Raw genomic sequence first — 24,437 nt, forward strand, 5'->3', positions numbered from 1 at the left:
TATACAATAAGCTTAATGCATAAAATAATTATGTCTAGCCGTGAAATATGTGTATGATTATTCCATATAGTGAAATAATCATATAATCAGACTTTCGCTCACAGGTATTGAATGATATATGTGTCACATCAAATTAATTGAATTGAGCTTTTATTTTTAGAGCATTCGATAAAAGCGTATAGTTTCGATATATTTGAATAATAATTATGTATTAATTTTTAAAGCAAAATTAAATTTCACAGATAAAGTGTTACTGGTTTCATTGCGCATTATTAAAATCTTTTCCAAGTTCAGTGTTATCACGAATAAACGGATGTGTGTGTGGCTCCAACTCTGCACTCTGATACCCCAGCATGGTGACATATTTATTCGAAATGCAGTGCTCAGCTGTACAAACAACTACCAATTATATATTGTTCACATACACTGAATAAGACATACACCCAAATACATGCAAAACATTAACATTACAATTAATGGTGTGCTTCTTGGAAGATTCAAATAACCATGACTGCCTGATATTTATTTCATTTTGGTCTTTCCTTCAATAAAATTTTACATCAGTTAGGCAAAGTTAGATTTTCCTTTAGTAACTGCATTCTGGCGTTTCTCCCTAGTAATATCATAAAGTCTCACAAGTAAAAAAGCTGTGTAGGTTTATTCAGTATCCCTCAATTTATTAATATTTTGATATATCAAAAGTTGTTGTGAGAGGGTGTCTTGAAAACCTTTTACTAATTATGGCTATGGCAGGTGCTTTAATGGACTTACAATGATTACTGAACCTTCTTGTAGAACTTGTCTTCACTCCGTACATCACTTTAACCAAGGACATAAGATGATTAATATCGATATTGAATTTTCACAGAAAATTTGTGTGAGATATATTTTACAAACCAAATTGTATCAGATTATGCATTCAAGATGCAAATAAACATCAAGAAAGCTAAAAGGAAACTGCATTTATTATTAATATATGTTAAATATTATAAGGAAACTCTCTAATATTTAATACTTAATATTTTCAACCAGTTGTATTACATGTATATCAATTTTGACCTCGACATTTTGTACTTTACTGTACCGTGTATTAAACACAGATGGCATTGCAAATAATAGGATATATCATTTACTATTTGCTTTAAATCTAAGGGAAAAACATTAAGAATAGATTTAATCATTAAAAATTCAATGTATATCCATGTTAGTCCAGTAGATCATCAGTACATTAATAACCGGTGCCATTTCGACGTCTCCATAGCTGACATATGTCATAAAATCATATTGACTTTCAAAATATATGATTGAGTGGAGAATTTAAAAAGAGACATGGATTTGACACTTGTCTAAAACGTCCGTTCTTATAAGCATCCGGCGTCTTGTTATCGTCCGTTCTTGTTACCGTGTTACTGGATTCTTGCCGGAGGCATTTGCATATCATAGTGAAATGGAGCTTATTTTTTTGAATGTTAACATATGTATGAAACAAAGCATTAACAGTTTCTTTCGCACCTAACACCTAAATCAAATATAACGGAGTCACACCATATTACGTCGCAGGTGCAAAATTAAATCAAGATATCTTTATTTTATTCATACAAATCCATAATTTCAATTTAGGTTTAGCATTCATCATTTCCACTCCCTTTCTTTAAAGTGTTGGTCATTAAACTTTGATTATTTAGAAGCATGATATATATTTTTTAGATAGAGATAAACAACAATATATTAATTATGGCATGGCTCTGATAAGTACGCCGCTGATTCAGCTGACTAGATACACGTTTAACATAATGGGTTGACGGGAACTAAGACTAAGCTTACCATATGCATTTGAAATTGACATAGGATCGCCATGGTACAAACTTGGTATAACAAATTATTGAATTAATTAAATGGAAAAAAATCAAGATCGGTGAATATTTCATCATCTCTTATGGGTCATCTCTTATGGGTCATCTATATAGGAGAATAATGTTAAAATTTAATCACGAATAAATAGCTTTAAATTTACACAAAACTAGACACGTCATAAACCAAAATGTTTGTCTGGACATGGAGTTTATTATGTCATGTAATATACCAAAATGATTGTTTAGACATGGAGTTTATTATAGTCATGTAATATACCAAAATGATAGTTTAGACATGGAGTTTATTATAGTCATGTAATATACCAAAATGTTTGTCTGGGCATGGTAGTTTATTATAGTCATGTAATATACCAAAATGTTTGTCTGGACGTGTAGTTTATTATAGTCATGTAATATACCAAAATGTTTGTCTGGACATGCAGTTTATTATAGTAATGTAATATACCAAAATGTTTGTCTGGACATGGAGTTTATTATAGTAATGTAATATACCAAAATGTTTGACTGGACATGGAGTTTATTATAGTAATGTAATATACCAAAATGTTTGTCTGGACATGGAGTTTATAACAGTCATGTAATATACCAAAATGTTTGTCTGGACATGGAGTTTATTATAGTAATGTAATATACCAAACTGTTTGTCTGGATGTGTAGTTTATTATAGTAATGTAATATACCAAAATGTTTGTCTGGACATGGAGGTTATTATAGTAATGTAATATACCAAAATGTTTGTCTGGACGTGTAGTTTATTACAGTCATGTAATATACCAAAATGTTTGTCTGGACATGGAGTTTATTATAGTAATGTAATATACCAAAATGTTTGTCTGGACATGGAGTTTATTATAGTAATGTAATATACCAAAATGTTTGTCTGGATGTGGAGTTTATTATAGTAATGTAATATACCAAAATGTTTGTCTGGACGTGTAGTTTATAACAGTCATGTAATATACCAAAATGTTTGTCTGGACATGTAGATTATTATAGTAATGTAATATACCAAACTGTTTGTCTGGACATGGAGGTTATTATAGTCATGTAATATACCAAAATGTTTGACTGGACATGGAGTTTGTTATAGTCATGTAATATACCAAACTGTTTGTCTGGACATGGAGTTTATTATAGTAATGTAATATACCAAAATGTTTGTCTGGACATGGAGGTTATTATAGTCATGTAATATACCAAAATGTTTGTCTGGATGTGGAGTTTATTATAGTAATGTAATATACCAAACTGTTTGTCTGGACGTGTAGTTTATTATAGTAATGTAATAAACCAACATGTTTGTCTGGACATGGAGTTTATTATAGTAATGTAATATACCAAAATGTTTGTCTGGACATGGATTTTATAACAGTCATGTAATATACCAAACTGTTTGTCTGGATGTGTAGTTTATTATTGTAATGTAATATACCAAAATGTTTGTCTGGACATGGAGTTTATTATAGTAATGTAATATACCAAAATGTTTGTCTGGACATGGAGTTTATTATAGTAATGTAATATACCAAAATGTTTGTCTGGATGTGTAGTTTATTATGTCATGTAATATACCAAAATGTTTGTCTGGACATGGAGGTTATTATAGTAATGTAATATACCAAAATGTTTGTCTGGACATGGAGGTTATTATAGTAATGTAATATACCAAAATGTTTGTTTGGACACGGAGTTTATTATAGTCATGTAATATACCAAAATGTTTGTCTGGACGTGTAGTTTATTATAGTAATGTAATATACCAAAATGTTTGTCTGGACGTGTAGTTTATTATAGTAATGTAATATACCAAACTGTTTGTTTGGACATGGAGGTTATTATAGTAATGTAATATACCAAAATGTTTGTTTGGACACGGAGTTTATTATAGTCATGTAATATACCAAAATGTTTGTCTGGACGTGTAGTTTATTATAGTAATGTAATATACCAAAATGTTTGTCTGGACGTGTAGTTTATTATGTCATGTAATATACCAAAATGTTTGTCTGGACATGTAGTTTATTATGTCATGTAATATACCAAAATGTTTGTTTGGACATGGAGGTTATTATAGTAATGTAATATACCAAAATGTTTGTTTGGACACGGAGTTTATAACAGTCATGTAATATACCAAAATGTTTGTCTGGACACGGAGTTTATAACAGTCATGTAATATACCAAAATGTTTGACTGGACATGGAGTTTATAACAGTCATGTAATATACCAAAATGTTTGTCTGGACATGGAGTTTATAACAGTCATGTAATATACCAAAATGTTTGTCTGGACATGGAGTTTATAACAGTCATGTAATATACCAAAATGTTTGTCTGGACACGGAGTTTATAACAGTCATGTAATATACCAAAATGTTTGTCTGGACATGGAGTTTATAACAGTCATGTAATATACCAAAATGTTTGTCTGGACATGTAGATTATTATAGTAATGTAATATACCAAAATGTTTGTTTGGACATGGAGGTTATTATAGTAATGTAATATACCAAAATGTTTGTTTGGACACGGAGTTTATAACAGTCATGTAATATACCAAAATGTTTGTCTGGACACGGAGTTTATAACAGTCATGTAATATACCAAAATGTTTGTCTGGACATGGAGTTTATAACAGTCATGTAATATACCAAAATGTTTGTCTGGACATGGAGGTTATTATAGTAATGTAATATACCAAAATGTTTGTCTGGACATGTAGGTTATTATAGTCATGTAATATACCAAAATGTTTGTTTGGACATGTAAGTTCTTAAAATCACCACTAATTTGCTGTAGAAGCTAACAGTTTCTTCTGCACAGTTAATTTGTGGTAAGATATAGCATGGAATAATTCTACGTCATATAAGAAATCAAATCTTAAGCACACAATAGGAACATTCGCTTGGTCGGATTTGACGTTATGTACATAAACAAAACTCTTGTTTATTTTTTACTTTGAAATGCAAATGCGGCTGTGAATAATAAAACACAAATGTGGCATAAAGGGAGGCATTTCAACTAATCAATATGCTCATATATCACAATTTTAAGACATCTGATTATCGTAAGAACGACGTTTTATGACAAATTGTAAAAATGGTGAGTTTGGGACCATTTTCAGAAATATGCATCTTTTACCCCAAACGAAGCAGTTGAACTTTTTTCCAGAAACAGGCACCTGTCATGTTCAGAGTTCTTAATTGTGTTTAATAAGAGCATTTTTGATGTTTGAAATGCCTCTTTTTGTGCCATATTTGTGTGATATTATTCAAAACCGCCATTTGCATTTCATGGTAATAATAAAATCAGTATTCATACATATTTTAAAGCCAAATTTGGTCAAACCAATGCTCCTATTGTGTGCTTAAGACACCTGTGAGCAAACCGGCATGGCCATGTTTTGCAACAACAAGGCCCATAGTTTGCCCTGATACATACGTAAAGTTGATTAAGTTACCTCTGTTAAATTACATCAAAGTATGGATTTATCGGCTTATAAAATATTACTGACATCACTGGATTTGCTATTTAGATGACCCTTAAAATGTTGCATTGATACTCCTATGAAAGTACGTCATTGTGGAACATCTTTAAATTCTGAATATATTAGATAAAAATGCACTAAGAAATATGGAATATATATTCGGAATGACGCATTGCACTAACGGTTTATCACATAGTTGACCTGTTCTGCCAAGTAGTATGTTACAAATATACACATGCAATCACACCAAATGAAAGAAATCACGCGACTGTATAGGTGACGAAAGACATACCATCCGAGTCGAAGTATGTACATGTGTCATATAGGGAAGTCAATTGAGGTTTTGTTTATCGTACTTTCACATTTATTTAAGTTAAAACCAGTCTTACACTCTTATCGAACACTAGCCTAACGGTATGTTTGCTTCAAATTACCAGTATTTAACTCAGCTTAATTAACAATATAACATGGTCATTCATGTAGGATAATCCGTGTCCTATGATGCTATTATTTCTTAAAGATAATTTATATCGTTTGACCATTCATAAATATCTGCAATAAAATGATATCATTAAAGTGTCATTATCATTAAATTACATGTATTTATGGACACTTCAGATGAAACAAATACGAAAGATCTAGAATTGCTCACAAATAGCAAACAATGCAACTTATCAATATATATATAAACCGTTAATTACTGCAAGGGTAATATTTCCTTATACCCGTGGTACATATATGCGCGCTCTCCTTTGTTTTTGAGAGGAACGGGTTGTATATAATACATTGCTTTTGTTTAAGTGTGCCAGTCATTCAAGACAATTATCATCATGAAAAACAAAATATAAATCAAAATAAGACAAAATGCCATGTCTTTGTTCGAGTAGCGTATTACTTACATTGGTAGAAAGAGTCGACATGCTTTTATTTTGGTGAAACGATCATTTTTGAAATGTAGAACAGTCACCTAGCTATTTGATTTAAATACTTGTTAATAAAAGTACAAATTAGCTACAATGTAAAAATACATTTGACGAATGAATGTTATAATTAAAACAAAAGCCCATCGGAAGGAGCTATTGAAAGATGTTAAAAAGAACAGAAAAATGAAATGATTCATTTTTGATTATATATTCAGATATACAACAAATCTCAGTTAATCTAATTCAATTAATTGTTTAATGCATTATAAAACTCTTGACACCGAGTGAGGATTTAGACAAATTAATTGAACGATCATGTGACCATTAATGTCGATTGGATATAAAAATAACTGATTGAAATTTTGCTAAATTTGCTAAATGCTACTATGCTAATTTAGAGAAATGTTATTACAATCTGTTTTATTGATTTCGTTGACAAATCTATGACATTTATATTTCTTAGCAATGAATGATTTGAATTAATTAAATTTAAAAAAGAATAAATGTTTTAGAAAAGTACACCGGACCTTTTAGCATAGGTACCAGCCGTTCACCTTACAGTTTGAATTGCGCGGTATAATGCTATTTTTTTAAAGAATTAATTGAAAACACTTACATATATTCATGTAACTTATATTTTTGTATAACAAATGTACTGTTTGTTGACAGGGCTTTATGAATTATCTAGCGAATGTGTTTGGGGACACTATGTGTTATGCGACAAACGAAAATCCTTAGCTTCGCTATTGCATTATCCAATATTCAATTACAAATACCGATTTACAAGCCAAGACGAAAACACAGTATTTCGCTAACACACTAAAAAGATCAGAACTGCAATTGTTATTACATTGTGCTATTGTAAATTATTTTGGTTAATAAGACGCAGGAGCACGAGACAATTTATGTCATCAGTTTACTGTCACGTTAAGAGTATTGACTGAATTGATAGATATTCTTCATTAATTTATGTTTATAAATTAAATTTAAATTTAAATTTAAATTAACGGATTGATATAAGTACGTAAGTACTTCTTTCCGAATTCTCTGTTATTCTCTGTTTATGTATTATCTTATTGTCATTTTGAACAAATAAATACTGTTTAAACCAATGTTTATAAAGTCATAAAGATAATTATCATTATGTCTCATATTCATCATTTTCTAGCCCAAAATCCAAAATGACTTCAGGAACCTTTAAACGAAATTTCTTTTTATTATACCATAAAGCACTTTTATCCTACAGTTTTGCTATGTTTTAATTCATAAAAGAGATAATTTTGAATAGTCTTCAAACCTTATTCATGAAATGTAGAAGCTTTGATGTGACAAGCACATTTGTAATAGCTGACATAAGCTTCGTCCTTCCATTCACTTAATGAGCGTCATTAATGTCATATAGCTATCCTCACCACACACAATTACAAATAAAAGCCACTACTTTTGCCGTACAATAACGAAATAAAAGCCAAAATTATATATAATTACAGCTTATTCCTAGAAATAGCTTGCAAAGATACTATAATTGAAACAATTACCCATTTCGAAACCTCCTGACGTAGACGTTTATTTGAAAGGGTACTTTGATAGTATGTTTATTTGACTGTAATATGTTTCCATACAAAGCAGTGAAAGGTGTTTCTGGAGAAGGAAATAGATTCAGCTAAATATGATACGATGTCAATTAACCAAGATAGTAAATATGTAATTTCTACAATTAAATGGGAATGTCACCTTGGCCTGGTTAAATTGGCTGATGTGTCGTCTGTCTGCTAGCTTTCTGTCAGGAAAGGTATTTATTTTACACGTTGTAAACCAAATAGAATAGTTATAATGAAACTTTTCTGTTTAGCGATATTTATTGCATTCATGGCCATTAATGTATGTGTATATTTAAGAATTTCATTTATTTTTATTTTTCTGTAAATAAGGCGTATGTCTCTCTCATAACGATAATTTGATAATTGATTTAAGATGGATATGTTTGCGACACCCCGAGGGGTCGTATCGCTAGTATTAACACTGCTTACCCGAGAGTAAGCTCTATACAACCTGACAGACAACTATTAAAGCTTTTTCAAATAGATGAAACGTGAGGGATCATTCGGGCTAAATGAGGATCACTTTGATGTCACATAATTAATGTGTCAACACCCACGCCGATCAATACGTTATCTGGTCCTGGACAGGTATGGCGTCATGTACGTACTGATGTAGGAGTGAATAGGCATGCGTACAATTCGGATTGATATCTTTATCTTGTTATTTAAGGTGTATCGCTAATATGTCTTTAAGGTATGGAAGTCTAAGCTCTGTTGGCAGCGGTAACGAGAAGCGAGGTGAAATGTTTCCGTTATAAGGTTAGAGGTTAAGACATTGAATTGTCAACATGGCTCATTAAGCAGCCATGCCCTACGTGGAATCTTAAGTAGAAACCAAGATGCAGTAAACAGACTAGAAATGAGTACGTAAATTACTAATTTTCCATCCGTTTCTGAATAAAAAATGGAATATCAACATGTATATGAGGACAAATCCAAGGTAAGATAAAAATGATTTACACGAAGATCACCAAACCGAGCGAGTAGAATTAAAACAAGTGTTTCACTTCTTCAACGCAACACGAAATGTAAATCTAGGTCATGTCCAAATATGGTCGAGTTCTCAGAATGATAATTGAGTTGGTAGCAACGTAAGAGTAAGGTGGAGATATGTTTTTGGTAATTCAAACAATAACTGTAAGTTAAATAGAGTAATAAATAACCTGTGATACGTGTAGAACTACAGTAACGAGCCCTGTATCCCGAAGGACATACGGAAAGCAAGTCAACTTGCATTGGTTTACTAGTTTGACAAAATGTTAAACATCTTTTAGTGATGTTGAATGATTACATGTACTAACGACATACCTGAACATACCCCTTTACTTTTGACCCTGACACGTCTGTTTTCACAACGTTTGGCTCGCTTTAGATCACATCGTGAGGAATATGTTATGCCATCTGACCCACACACTGGTCTCCGTCCCTTCCCTGTACAGTCGATACTACATTCTGTGTTCCGTAGTGACCGAAATAATACCTGTAACAAAAAAGATCTAATATAACAAACACTATTTAATATATCAAAAACGATTTGATTTAGCAAAACCTGTTTGATAAAACAAAAGTCATTTAACATAACAAACACTATTTAATATAACAAAACCATTTGATATAACAAAAAAACATCTAATATAAACAAAAAAAATAATATACACAATACATTTAATACAAAATTATTTAATAAACAAAAACCATTTAAACTATTTAATATAGCAAAAACATTTATTTAACAATAACCATTTAATATACCAAAAACTATCTAATATAACAAAAACATTTAATATAACAAAAACGATTTAAGATAACAAAAACTATTTAATATAGCAAAAACTATTTAAATTTTATATAACGAAAACATGCAAGATAACAAAAAACATTTAAAATAACAAAAAAACATTAAATATAACAAAAACATTTTATGTAACAAAAACGTTTAATATAACAAAAACATTTAGCATAACACAAACTATTTAATGTTATTATTATTCTAAATAAGGTCTCGATTGTCTTATAGCCTCGGTCCGGAGTTCTTCAAATAAATATTTCTGTACGATTTACTGGAAATGTACTTATTATAATCATAACTGCATGAAATATGTTCCAATACACAATTGGCCAAGTCACAGACATAAATATAACGATTAAACTTATCATCCTGATCATCAAAGAGTGTTTAACAATCAATTATTTGAGGGCCAGAAAACAAGGATAAATAACCCATTATACGGATATGTTTACAATTGTCTATATCAACTCATTGTAATAAGATTCCAAATTTGTTCCAAACATTCTTTTCAACACGCGTGTACAACAGGAATCAACAGGATATGTGCAATGGTCGTGCAGTAAATGAAAAGGGTTTATAAGTACACTGATGTAACTATGAGACTGAAAACTAGGCCTAATATAAGGAGAGCATGAATCAAAAACTTCATATCTTCGAAATATAGTGTTTCTAATTATCAAATCGAATATCATTTTCAATCTATATCACAGATCTTTCATTCAATTAGCATTAGTCAGGTGGCATCAGGTTATGGGTGTACCTAGCGGAATCAAGGTTAAAGAATGTGTATACGTTCAATTGTAAAATTACACCCGAACGCCACAGACATTTTACTGTAGACTTCCCTCTTATTAGTCATGGAATATACTACTCGTACCGAACATAGGTCCATAACGATTTGGTGATAGTAAACATTTCATTATATCAAAAGTGCACATATATACATACTACACAAACACAGCTATCAATATAGTATGTATATTGCATTACAACGCTATACAAATACTTATGTTTTTTAAATGAAGAAAAAAATACCCCAATCAGTTGCTGCATGTACTACTGTTAGCCTCTTGGATTACAACGTATCACATAGATCAATGAATAAATTAAAATGATGAAACGATTTTGAGAGCCCGATATTCGCTGTGGTGTTCAGCGTGTTTTTACAATCCCACGTATGCTATTTCAGAACAGGTCTCTAACCTACGATTTAAATCTTAAAGATAAAATATTTCTGCACATTTTTCTGTACTGTCAGTACAATCTGGGTCTGTAAGAGTGAGCACCCTCTGTTGAGAATTACTAACACGAGAGTACAAAGGATGTTTTATATTACGTGACAAAATACCTCCAGCATTACAGCAGTGTACCGTAGTCAAGATAATAAAAACCATATACATATTATTCTAGTGTAAAACTGCTTAGTTGATACTAGATATAGGTTTGAAACAGCCCAATAGAGATTACCGTAGCCATGACATGTAGTCAATGGTTACCATGTAGTCAATGGTTACCATGTAGTCAATGGTTATCATGTAGTCAATGGTTACCATGTAGTCAATGGTTACCATGTAGTCAATGGTTACCACAATTGAAAACAAGTTGAGAGTTAGAAGCAGTAAAGACAAAGTGAATTCAACTACACCATACAGATGTTTCGTCCTTCTAAGACCCGTCATTAAACTACACCATACAGATGTTTCGTCCTTCTAAGACCCGTCATTAAACTACACCATACAGATGTTTCGTCCTTCTAAGACCTGTCAGTGATGCCTAAAAGGCAACCGAGGAAACTCAAAGTTTAATGAAGTATTAAAATCTAGATGGGGAGTAGCAAGGGTCTCATAATTCAATAAATATCATAGTTTCATTCAAGTTTGAGTTCAAGGACTTCTGTCTATTATGAACAGCTCTACTGCCATCAAAATCAACAAAATTGATAAGCTCTTTAACATTGAATCACGTTTTGTTCGGTCCATTCTGAAAATATTTATGAGTACCTGTTTTTGAAGTGTTACTGAAACCCTTAATATTAATGGATTAAATACAGATTTGCATGTTTGTGTAATTGTCATCGAAAATTCCACGCATTATGGCCTCATCATGCTTGTTTCATTAAATAAAGAAAACAATAACCACCGAAATGACAATATGCAAAAATTTAAACAGAAAAGGAAATCTTCATGTAAATATTATTAACTATATACAGTGACAATCAATATTACTATACAGGTGAGGAGTTTTTCCAGCATGTTGATAAATCCAATATCTAATTATGCAGACAAACTTGAAGAGGTTGTTTTGTTTATATTTATCACGCTGTGTCGGTATCACCTTTCCCTACCTGTCTAGATTATAACCACGACAGATGGATAAGATAGGAGGTTAACACTGCCTCTGTTTATCATAGAACGCCATTTACAGGGTTAGGTAGGTCCGATCTGAAATCCTATTCACACGCATCTCAGTCATTACCCAATATCAATAATAACGGTAGTATAGTCATGATTCATTGACCAGCCTGTGTAATCGTCAATATTTCTCAATCAATACGAATCTGTCGTTTATTATGGTTGATTACCTCAACAGATTAATACCGGTATCAACTATAAACCATTTAAACTCGATTTACCATACATTTCGGGTTCGTTCGCGCCGGAACATTTTATTTGAATTTTTTCTTTCTCACTCTCGAGAAAAAAGGTAAATTTTCAACACTGCAGAATTTTGTTAATAAAATGCAGGTGCGTGCTTCAAAACTTACAGCACCAGGGTATGCCTTTATTTATCTGGATTGACGTAAGGAAAATGAATATTAAACAAGTTCTTAAGCGTTTCACTCGTGTAAACACCGATTCCTTCCTTAAAGTGCTTCATAATTAGTAGTGATCGTGTTGAGTATGAGATGCCATTCTAAGTCAGGAGTTCTATAATAATCCCTTATAGGACCTTATCTCTAATTGAAGACACCTGCACGAGATGGTAGCAACTTTGTTTGGTTGCTTTCTCACGTTGTACAAATGCGCACCTGTGAGTTGAGGATGGTTCGACAGTGATCATAAACCTCTTAATTATGACACGAGAACAATCGGCCATCTTCTGTCATAACATCACACCTTTTCAAGTATTTACATCCGATAAATTATAACCGTATCATTTTTTTACTTTTTTTATTTTTTTTGCGGATGGGTTAGATTTGCATCTTTGGAGTAGAATGAGTTTGAACATCTGTGTGTAATACCGAAAGGTAAGATTAGGATCCTATCTTATCTCGTGAGATTTTAAATATCTAGTTTAACTAAGACGTTCAAATCTTTTTAATAAAGAGCGTGTTTGAAGTGTACGAAGTTAAACTGTGTAAGAAGTCTGTGTATGATATTTTGACAGCCCGGATCCACAGATGATATCAAAGACGCTCTGATCTACGTTGGAGTTAGCAAACATCTCATAAACATAGGCAGTCCACAAAAAAATCAAAAAAATCCACAAATCATATATACTGTGATACGAGACCAATGGACAACGAATTCTTAATCGTTAAAACATTCCTGTATGGTTAAACCTTGTGACATAAACTTAGGATCATAAAAAAGAAAAATACTAAAGATAATCTTAATTGGTATGAAGAAAACCTGACGTTTCTAATTATACAAATTTCAGTTTTGTGTGTTCCATTAACGAAATGATGGACGCCCCACTGCGCGTGCGCGTCACGCACTCATCTACACCATCATTTCTTAAAGAGACATGATAGATACTGTAGTCGATTTCGGTGTATTGGTTATACAAATATAAAGGGAAAAAAGACAAGTATAATTCGAAGCGATGACAGTAAGATTGACAAGGAGGCCTCCGTGTTTTCCCTAAAAACTGTTGACGATAGGAAACAGTTTACATTACTGTATGTCTCAGTAGTAGCCATTCATATGAAAGGAACACGAGCGTTTAAACGAAACCGTAATTATGACGATCCATAAAACGAGGACAAAACACAGCAGACAATACCGACATGATAACGAAACCGTAATTCTAACTTTGGACCGATAAAACGAAGGTAAGAAACAGCAGACAGTACCGACATAAAAAACCCAACATAATTCTAACCTAAGGATCGGGAAACACGAAGGCCCTTGGCAAGTAAAGAGTTTTCCCTCTCAGGTTGATATCCCCCTTAACTCACTTCTAAGTGGGAGGGGGGCTTCGTAATAGTCTTCGACTCAACATTTATCCAGTAGTAAACATCAATTAACTTCTTCCATAAAGTTAATTAAACTAAGTATTCGTCGTTGTTTCACTTCCGGAACACCTGGTCTTAAGATACGTTTCAGGATTTAAATCCATCTTTTTATTGATTTAGTGTTGGAGCTACGATTCCGTTTACTCGTTAGTATACTGCCCTTGATTTTGTATATGGATTAAGGAAACCATTCACTTCCCTCCATGGTTATGAACTATAAGTAATCTTATGACGTTTTTATTTAAGTTGTTTGTGTTGACTCAGTGCCACTACCTCTCTTTACAGAAGATCATAATGAAATCTTTATATGCTCGTTAAATAATATAAGGTATGCAAGTTCATTAACCATAATCCAACTCGGCCTGAGAACAAACAAGGGAAACCCAGATGGAGAATTTTTTATGTTGCACTTTCCTTTTTATATACGAGAGAGAGGAGCAGGAGCATGCATATATATAAATATGGCATGTACTTTTCAGGGTACAAATCAATCACTGACGATAATCATAGGAACATGAATAAGTAAAAAAAAAAAGAGTATTTTTTGCGGTGTTTGTGTATTATCAGATAGCTTCATGGCGCCTTCATACAGAACACGAGTCCGTATTTTGTAGATGTGTCATTTGCAATAAGATCGGCTTCCATAATAAAGTGGTTATTCTTTTCAAAGAAATGTTCTCACGGAAGAAATATAATATTTACGACAAGTTTAATTTGAATCCCAACTAAAGCTCAATGACTGAGATATTCCAGAGAATTAAATTACATTTTTACAACGCTTTTGTACATCAACCAAAATCCAATTCATTGAAAACATAGATCTCACTGAGAAAATTAAATTGTGGTTCTCTTCTTCTCCAAGGTGATGTAACATAATAATACGCGGAACCGTCACACAAGGCATAGATATCCATCAGGAGACACGCCCCTCTCGGGGTCATTATGGGACACACCCCTCTCAGGGACATTCTCGGGAGCTTGATTAACAAAACATTGTTGTTTTTAAGAGATAGAACCTGATACAATCAGACCTGAAGCTTTCATAATTGTGTAATTTTCCCGAAATCTGTCGCTTTCATTTCAATTTGTTAACAAGGTCAGTTTGTGTAGGTAGTATCATGACGGTAAGGCTAGACTATATTGATGAAGTAACATGCCTGCTAACGTAAACCGCCCCAAAACTGGGTGTATTTCGCTATGTATACTGATAGAAAACAAAAGTACAGACATTAACGGCTAGCTTAAAATTTCTTTTTAGTTTGTATTTATGAGGTAAATAATTGTTGGCTAGTGAATCATAAAACAGGAATAATACATGTATATGAGCAAAATAGGGGTTTATCGGATAAGCATACTAGATGGTAAAAATACTTACTCCAGTCAATTAACACCGTGATCCTGCGAAAGGCGGATCAGCAGTTTGGGAGGATGCTGAGAAATAACAATTAGATTAGAGATAAATTAAAGCGAAGTGAACGATCTTAAAACCTGTATCTATTGAGAACTTTATTAACCGTCAATTAGCGGGAACATTTTGTCGCTGTGATGAACTTGTTCCCTCAGTCATGTAAGGCACTACAAACCGTATGCTCCCACAAGTTTGTGACAGGTCCGTAAAACCTTGATATATTGATAATCCAATACAAGTGCCAAAGTAGTTATTGAACAAGATGACTGAGAAATCTGACCGATAGGCTAAACCAGCACTTTGTCAAATCCTATAAGGTCCTTGTTAGTGTTAACACCTGTGGCGGGCTTATCACTCTGTCACCACCCTATTTGTTTAAGACTGAACGACAAGCTTGGAGAGCTCATTCAATATCAATAGCCATACGGGTATATGCCGATACAGAGGAGATACCAGTACTTCACCAACACCTGCACTAGATAAGGAATCTAGAAGGGAAGTTAGAGACAGTCTGTTAGTAGGGCACAAGTTCGGACATTGTGTCAATAGGATCTCATACATACGTCATGTCAATAAGGATATCAAACTCAACAAAATTCACAGATAGTCATAGTAAAAACTTACATGTATAGGATGACTGAGTGACCGTTTACTCACAGAGTCGCTCTTATCTAGTTATCCTATCATGATGATGTGTTGAACTTTTTGATTTTATATTACTAAGATCGAATACCATTTTATGTCCAACGCAAACCTACATATACGGATCGATATACAGATCGAGATCGATGATGATGTTATAAGGGACACGATGATGATGCTATACGGGACACGATGATGATGTTATAAGGGACACGATGATGATGTTATAAGGGACACGATGATGATGTTATAAGGGACACGATGATGATGTTATAAGGAACACGATGATGATGTTATAAGGGACACGATGATGATGTTATAATGGACACGATAATGATGTTATAAGGGACACGATGATGATGTTATAATGGACACGATGATGATGTTATAAGGGACACGATGAAGATGTTATAAGGGACACGATGAAGATGTTATAAGGGACACGATGATGATGATATAAGGGACACGATGATGATGTTATAAGGGACACGATGATGATGTTATAAGGGAGACGATGATGATGTTATCAGGGACACGATGAAGATGTTATAAGGGACACGATGAAGATGTTATAAGGGACACGATGATGATGATATAAGGGACACGATGATGATGTTATAAGGGAGACGATGATGATGTTATAAGGGACACGGTAATGATGTTATAAGGGACACGATAATGATGTTATAAGGGACACGATAATGATGTTATAAGGGACACGGTAATGATGTTATAAGGGACACGATAATGATGTTATAAGGGACACGATAATGATGTTATAAGGGACACGATAATGATGTTATAAGGGACACGATAATGATGTTATAAGGGACACGATGATGATGTTATAAGGGACACGATGATGATGTTATAAGGGACACGGTAATGATGTTATAAGGGAGACGATTATGATGTTATAAGGGATACGATGAAGATGTTATTCGGGACACTATGATGATAGAAGGCATCATATTCTAGGTTGACAGGGTGTAGGATGAAGGCTTGTACAGGTCAGGAGAAACTGTACATGATATACTGTTCGGTAATGGTGTGATTAATAATGTGTTTTAATGGGTCATGGCAGGTCGGAAGGTGAGAACATAGCTAGGTCGGAAGGTGAGAACATACCCAGGTCGGAAGGTGAGAACATACATAGGTCGGAAGGTGAGAACATACCCAGGTCGGAAGGTGAGAACATACATAGGTCGGAAGGTGAGAACATACCCAGGTCGGAAGGTGAGAACATACCTAGGTCGGAAGGTGAGAACATACCCAGGTCGCAAGGTGAGAACATACCTAGGTCGGAAGGTGAGAACATACATAGGTTGGAAGGTGAGAACATACATAGGTCGGAAGGTGAGAACATAGCTAGGTCGCAAGGTGAGAACATAGCTAGGTCGGAAGGTGAGAACATACCCAGGTCGCAAGGTGAGAACATACCTAGGTCGGAAGGTGAGAACATACCTAGGTCGCAAGGTGAGAACATACCTAGGTCGGAAGGTGAGAGCATACATAGGTCGGAAGGTGAGAACATACATAGGTCGGAAGGTGAGAACATACCCAGGTCGGAAGGTGATAACATACCCAGGTCGGAAGGTGAGAACATACCCAGGTCGGAAGGTGATAACATACCCAGGTCGGAAGGTGACAACATACCCAGGTCGCAAGGTGAGAACATACCTAGGTCGGAAGGTGAGAACATACCTAGGTCGGAAGGTGATAACATACCCAGGTCGGAAGGTGAGAACATACCCAGGTCGCAAGGTGAGAACATACCTAGGTCGGAAGGTGAGAACATACATAGGTCGGAAGGTGAGAACATACATAGGTCGGAAGGTGAGAACATAGCTAGGTTGGAAGGTGAGAACATACCCAGGTCGCAAGGTGAGAACATACCTAGGTCGGAAGGTGAGAACATACATAGGTTGGAAGGTGAGAACATACATAGGTCGGAAGGTGAGAACATAGCTAGGTCGCAAGGTGAGAACATAGCTAGGTCGGAAGGTGAGAACATACCCAGGTCGCAAGGTGAGAACATACCTAGGTCGGAAGGTGAGAACATACCTAGGTCGGAAGGTGAGAACATACATAGGTCGGAAGGTGAGAACATAGCTAGGTCGGAAGGTGAGAACATAGCTAGGTCGGAAGGTGAGAACATAGCTAGGTCGGAAGGTGAGAACATACCTAGGTCGGAAGGTGAGAACATACATAGGTCGGAAGGTGAGAACATACCTAGGTCGGAAGGTGAGAACATACCTAGGTCGCAAGGTGAGAACATACCTAGGTCGCAAGGTGAGAACACATAGGTCGGAAGGTGAGAACATACCTAGGTCGCAAGGTGAGAACATACCTAGGTCGCAAGGTGAGAACATACCTAGGTCGCAAGGTGAGAACATACATAGGTCGGAAGGTGAGAACATAGCTAGGTCGGAAGGTGAGAACATACATAGGTCGGAAGGTGAGAACATACATAGCTCGGAAGGTGAGAACATACCCAGGTCGGAAGGTGAGAACATACCGAGGTCGCAAGGTGAGAACATACCTAGGTAGGAAGGTGGGAACATACATAGGTCGGAAGGTGAGAACATAGCTAGGTCGGAAGGTGAGAACATACATAGGTCGGAAGATGAGAACATACATAGCTCGGAAGGTGAGAACATACCCAGGTCGGAAGGTGAGAACATACCCAGGTCGCAAGGTGAGAACATACCTAGGTCGGAAGGTGAGAACATACCTAGGTCGGAAGGTGAGAACATACCCAGGTCGGAAGGTGATAACATACCCAGGTCGGAAGGTGAGAACATACCCAGGTCGCAAGGTGAGAACATACCTAGGTCGGAAGGTGAGAACATACATAGGTTGGAAGGTGAGAACATACATAGGTCGGAAGGTGAGAACATAGCTAGGTCGGAAGGTGAGAACATACCTAGGTCGGAAGGTGAGAACATAGCTAGGTCGGAAGGTGAGAACATACCCAGGTCGGAAGGTGAAAACATACCATAGTTCTGAAGGTGAGAACATACCTATGTCGGAAGGTGAGAACATACCTAGGTCGGAAGGTGAGAACATAGCTAGGTCGGAAGGTGAGAACATACCCAGGTCGGAAGGTGAGAACATACATAGGTCGGAAGGTGAGAACATAGCTAGGTCGGAAGGTGAGAACATACATAGGTCGCAAGGTGAGAACATACCCAGGTCGGAAGGTGAGAACATAGCTAGGTCGGAAGGTGAGAACATACCTAGGTCGGAAGGTGAGAACATACCTAGGTCGGAAGGTGAGAACATACAAAGGTCGGAAGGTGAGAACATAGCTAGGTCGGAAGGTGAGAACATACATAGGTCGGAAGGTGAGAACATAGCTAGGTCGGAAGGTGAGAACATACATAGGTCGGAAGGTGAGAACATACCCAGGTCGGAAGGTGAGAAAATACCTAGGTCGGAAGGTGAGAACATACCTAGGTCGGAAGGTGAGAACATACCCAGGTCGGAAGGTGAGAACATAGCTAGGTCGGAAGGTGAGAACATACCAAGGTCGCAAGGTGAGAACATACCTAGGTCGGAAGGTGAGAACATACCTAGGTCGGAAGGAGAGAACATACCTATGTCGGAAGGTGAGAACATACCCAGGTCGGAAGGTGAGAACATAGCTAGGTCGGAAGGTAAGAACATACCCTGGTCGGAAGGTGAGAAAATACCTAGGTCGGAAGGTGAGAACATACCTAGGTCGCAAGGTGAGAACATACCCAGGTCGGAAGGTGAGAACATACATAGGTCGGAAGGTGAGAACATACATAGGTCGGAAGGTGAGAACATACCCAGGTCGGAAGGTGAGAAAATAGCTAGGTCGGAAGGTGAGAACATGCCCAGGTCGGAAGGTGAGAACATACCTAGGTCGGAAGGTGAGAACATACCCAGGTCGGAAGGTGAGAACATAGCTAGGTCGGAAGGTGAGAACATACCCAGGTCGGAAGGTGAGAACATAGCTAGGTCGGAAGGTAAGAACATACCCAGGTCGGAAGGTGAGAAAATACCTAGGTCGGAAGGTGAGAACATACCATAGGTCGGAAGGTGAGAACATACCTAGGTCGCAAGTTGAGAACATACCAAGGTCGGAAGGTGAGAACATAGCTAGGTCGGAAGGTGAGAACATACATAGGTCGGAAGGTGAGAACATACCTAGGTCGGAAGGAGAGAACATACCCAGGTCGGAAGGTGAGAACATACCTAGGTCGCAAGGTGATAACATACCCAGGTCGGAAGGTGAGAACATAGCTAGGTCGGAAGGTGAGAACATAGCTAGGTCGGAAGGTGAGAACATAGCTAGGTCGGAAGGTGAGAACATAGCTAGGTCGGAAGGTGAGAACATAGCTAGGTCGGAAGGTGAGAACATAGCTAGGTCGGAAGGTGAGAACATACCTAGGTCGGAAGGTGAGAACATAGCTAGGTCGGAAGGTGAGAACATACCCAGGTCGGAAGGTGATAACATACCCAGGTCGGAAGGTGAGAACATACCTAGGTCGGAAGGTGAGAACATGCCTAGGTCGGAAGGTGAGAACATACCAAGGTCGCAAGGTGAGAACATGCCATAGGTCGGAAGGTGAGAACATAGCTAGGTCGGAAGGTGAGAACATAGCTAGGTCGGAAGGTGAGAACATACATAGGTCGGAAGGTGAGAACATACCCAGGTCGGAAGGTAAGATCATACCTAGGTCGGAAGGTGAGAACATACCCAGGTCGGAAGGTGAGAACATAGCTAGGTCGGAAGGTGAGAACATAGCTAGGTCGGAAGGTGAGAACATAGCTAGGTCGGAAGGTGAGAACATACCCAGGTCGGAAGGTGAGAACATACCTAGGTCGGAAGGTGAGAAAATACCTAGGTCGGAAGGGTCTAGAAAGGTGGTGTGTCAGGAATAAAATGGTTGAACAGGCCTAGAGATGCCGTTCGGCCATGAAACATCAGGGTTGAATAGGTTTGGAGAGGCTGTATGATCTTGACACACACCGGTTGAATAGGTTTGAAGAGTTGGTATGGCCATGCCACACCTGAATTAGATGGGCGATAGGTTAAGAGAATTGGTACATGGAGACGGGTATGGATTGAACAGATTTCGACAGACAGTGTGACCATAACACAGCAAAGATGTACAGACCTGAGACACAGAGCTGTGTTAAAAATGTCTAGAAGTTTGGATAGAACTAGAGGAATGGCAAAGTGAAAAAATGTCCAAGTTGAACAGGTCTAAAGAAAAAATGAGTTGGTGAGGATATGTGGAGCTGTTTTTAAGAACATCGTACCGTAGTATTGCCCCCAGTACAACCATAAACACCTTTTCTTCCATCACAACCAATCTACCACACGTGCACATCTGGTGGCCTTCCTCCATCAGCACGCTCGGCGGATCAACCAACGCATGCAGTCTCAATGAGGCACGTCGGCGAGTTATCCTTGGTTTTTGCACGTGGTCGAGGCATCTGGACGACTAAGTTCAATGCAATGCTATCTTAACTAGGCAGAAACTATATAGCAGGAATGAAATTGGCAACAAATAGATTGTTGTTATTTAAAATTTGTTAAATTGATTTGACATGAAATGCGCTACTCGTCACTATTTACTGAGATGCATTCATTATTAGTTTATAATTAAGCATTGTACATGGCGTTAAGCTGACCGGTAGAGTTCGTTAAGAGGTCTAGAAGCCAAAACTCGCTAAAGACTTTTTTGGATTACTATTGGATAGTGATAAGGTTCCTGGATAGCTAACATTCCTCGAATCATTTAGGTCTAACGAGCCCATCAGTTTTGAATCAGGCACAAAACAGCTATCACATTAAGCCAAAGTGACGTTTTGAAAAGCAAGCTATGTAAGTTGCATGACGGGATGTCATGCTTTGAACCAACGGCACACTTGTACCTGTCACACATGTCATGTCATGCACTCGGTGGAATATTGCTATGTTGAACCTTTTTCACATTAAATATAACATGTTTATTGCATTTTGCCAGTGAAATATAGAAATTAATCAAACAAATAAATTTATATTTTCACTGCAGCAATGAGCAGTGAAAATATAAGATTTTGCAGTGACAATATAAGTTTTTGGTTTTTGACCAATCAGAGCGAACCTTTGTATAAACCTCAAAGAAACTTGCCGATTTTTTCCTATCGATGCGAAGCTAGATAAATTGGTTATTTTGCTGTATTTCTGAAATATTCGGCTATTTTTTTGACAAAAATACTCACTTGACGTTAGATTTTCAAGCCCAGATTCTCTTATAACATAAGAACATGCTTAAATTGCGTTGATTAGTACTTTCAAAATTGCGACGTCAAGTTGACGTTGAGTAACGACACAAAGTGATGACGTCATTAATCGTGTTACTAATTCCCACACTTTTTCACACTATTAATTTTTCGATGTTTTTAATTTTTCTTTTTCAGCAAATAAAATGCAAGAAGAAGAAAATTAAATGGTTTCCCGTTGAATATGATATATAATTCACTCGTATGACAGAATATTTCGATATTATCACTCGTGTTCCGTACTCGTGAAAAACATACGTGGGGCAGTTGCCAGGTACTGACCGTAGGCTGGTGTTTTTTCTCCGGGTACTCCGGCTTTCCTCTACCTACAAAACCTGCCACGTCCTTAAATAACCCTGGCTGTTAATAGGACGTTAAACAAAAAACAAACAAACTCGTGAAAATATCGATAATCTGTCATACAATATATGTTACATTCGACGGGGAACCATTCAATACCTCTATTTATTATCACGATGACAATCACTATCACATGATAAGCGTATATCTACATATATATACATATTCAAAGCTTCTCCTCTGTTTATTTTCAGAATTAACAGTTATATCCTTAGGTGTGCTTTCTATTTAACTCTCGTAACTGTTTAGATATCTTAAAGTATACTGTTTAGATTGTACGTGTAGAATCAGTAAACGTACGATTCTAGGATGAAATATGGGTATATTTGATATAATTTCTTTCACGTGTGGTTTTGAAAAAAAAATCTGAACAAAGAGATAAGCTAATGGGGTGTAATTAACGTCTATGAAAAATGTCAACATATTAAATGGTTGTCTTTCCATCCTTCATCACTGCCACTAAAGAAAACGACTGCCCAGATCTGTATACAAATGCTTTAGGATGTACTAGGAGTGGGAGTTTGCACTACATAAACTAGACAGTTTTGATATATGAATCCATTATATTTGACCACAGAGTTGATAAAGAATTCTATCATGACAATCATATCCCGGGAAAGGACTTTGATAAATGTTTTTCTAATGGTATATTATATTTCAGGAAAAAACCGCATCTTTAATAGCCATATTCATTTGTACGGAGAGTTTACACATGGTACCTTATCGACGCAGGCGTTTGATATCTAACCATCCCGCCACTACGTGATGTGTGACTCCACGGGAAGGGACAGTTAGAGATAATCACAACGTGTCTTACTCATTAACAGACAAATTACGAGACCAGAAGCTGAGAGCAGAATTTATGGCGAAATGTGTGGACATAAATATGAAGTAATGTGTTCTTAATGGCACAAACACTTGTACTTTTTAACCTTCATTTGGTAGAGAGTTCAGACTGTAAAGGATTGCCGTGAAGCCTATAACTCGTCTGTGTCTATTACCGTGCACAATTATATATATCAGATCGGGGGGAGGGGGGCTACATGTAAACTGCGTCTAGTGTTATACACAGAAATTAAAACCATCCATCGTCTTTTATACAAGTGAGTGTACATATATAAATAAAATTTAAAGAACCCCTCTTATATATAATAAACTAGTGGAGGTTTCATCTTTCTACAAGTCTGAGATATGAGTGTTTCAAGTACACTGTGGGGAAATCATGCTTAATTAGTCGCACGTGCGTCTTAAACACCTGTGAATCAGAGTAATTACACTGTGTGGAACACAAAGGTAGTATTTCATCATAACAACACACTTTACATGATCTATTATTAAATGGAATACTACAACTTGTGTCATGGTTCTGACTACAGTTTAACTTATATTCCTAGGGCGCTACGTCATATATAGATATTATGTTAGAATAACCGTCACGAAATAGATTTCCGTTAGGACTGTTAACATTGTTAATGTAGATTCAAAGCATCCCAACAACTCGAGAAAGTGTTATATTAATTGCCATGTGTTAAAAAAGCAATAAACATTCTGTCAGTAGACTTGTATATTTATCATAACATATATGGCACACAAGCAATATATAGCTGTACCTCATATATCAGCCACCATCAAATCGCAAGTCGCCTTGACAAAAGAAATCTTAAATTGAATTCAGTAATTGATTTGGGTTACCCCTGATACTTTTAAAGCTAAGAAAGTCAATGTGATTTGAATTACCTTGTATGCACATATCATACGAATTAAATTCGCACTAGAGTCGCGTCATCATTTTCTGTTTTGTAACCACATCACA

General features: G+C 36.1%; 1 protein-coding gene across 8 annotated transcripts in view; it reads right to left on the reverse strand.

The window, feature by feature from the left end:
• LOC117324321 (SPARC-related modular calcium-binding protein 2-like) overlaps nucleotides 1–24,437 on the reverse strand; it is a 96,070-nt gene that overhangs the window by 31,449 nt on the left and 40,184 nt on the right. For all 8 annotated transcript variants that reach the window (XM_033880113.1, XM_033880109.1, XM_033880106.1 and 5 more), the window contains exon 2: nucleotides 9,194–9,365. In XM_033880113.1, coding sequence (XP_033736004.1) covers nucleotides 9,194–9,365 — 172 coding nt within the window. The remainder of the gene's footprint in view (nucleotides 1–9,193; nucleotides 9,366–24,437) is intronic.

Source organism: Pecten maximus, chromosome 3 (assembly GCF_902652985.1).
Source record: "Pecten maximus chromosome 3, xPecMax1.1, whole genome shotgun sequence".
NCBI classification, from domain to species: Eukaryota; Metazoa; Mollusca; class Bivalvia; order Pectinida; family Pectinidae; genus Pecten; species Pecten maximus.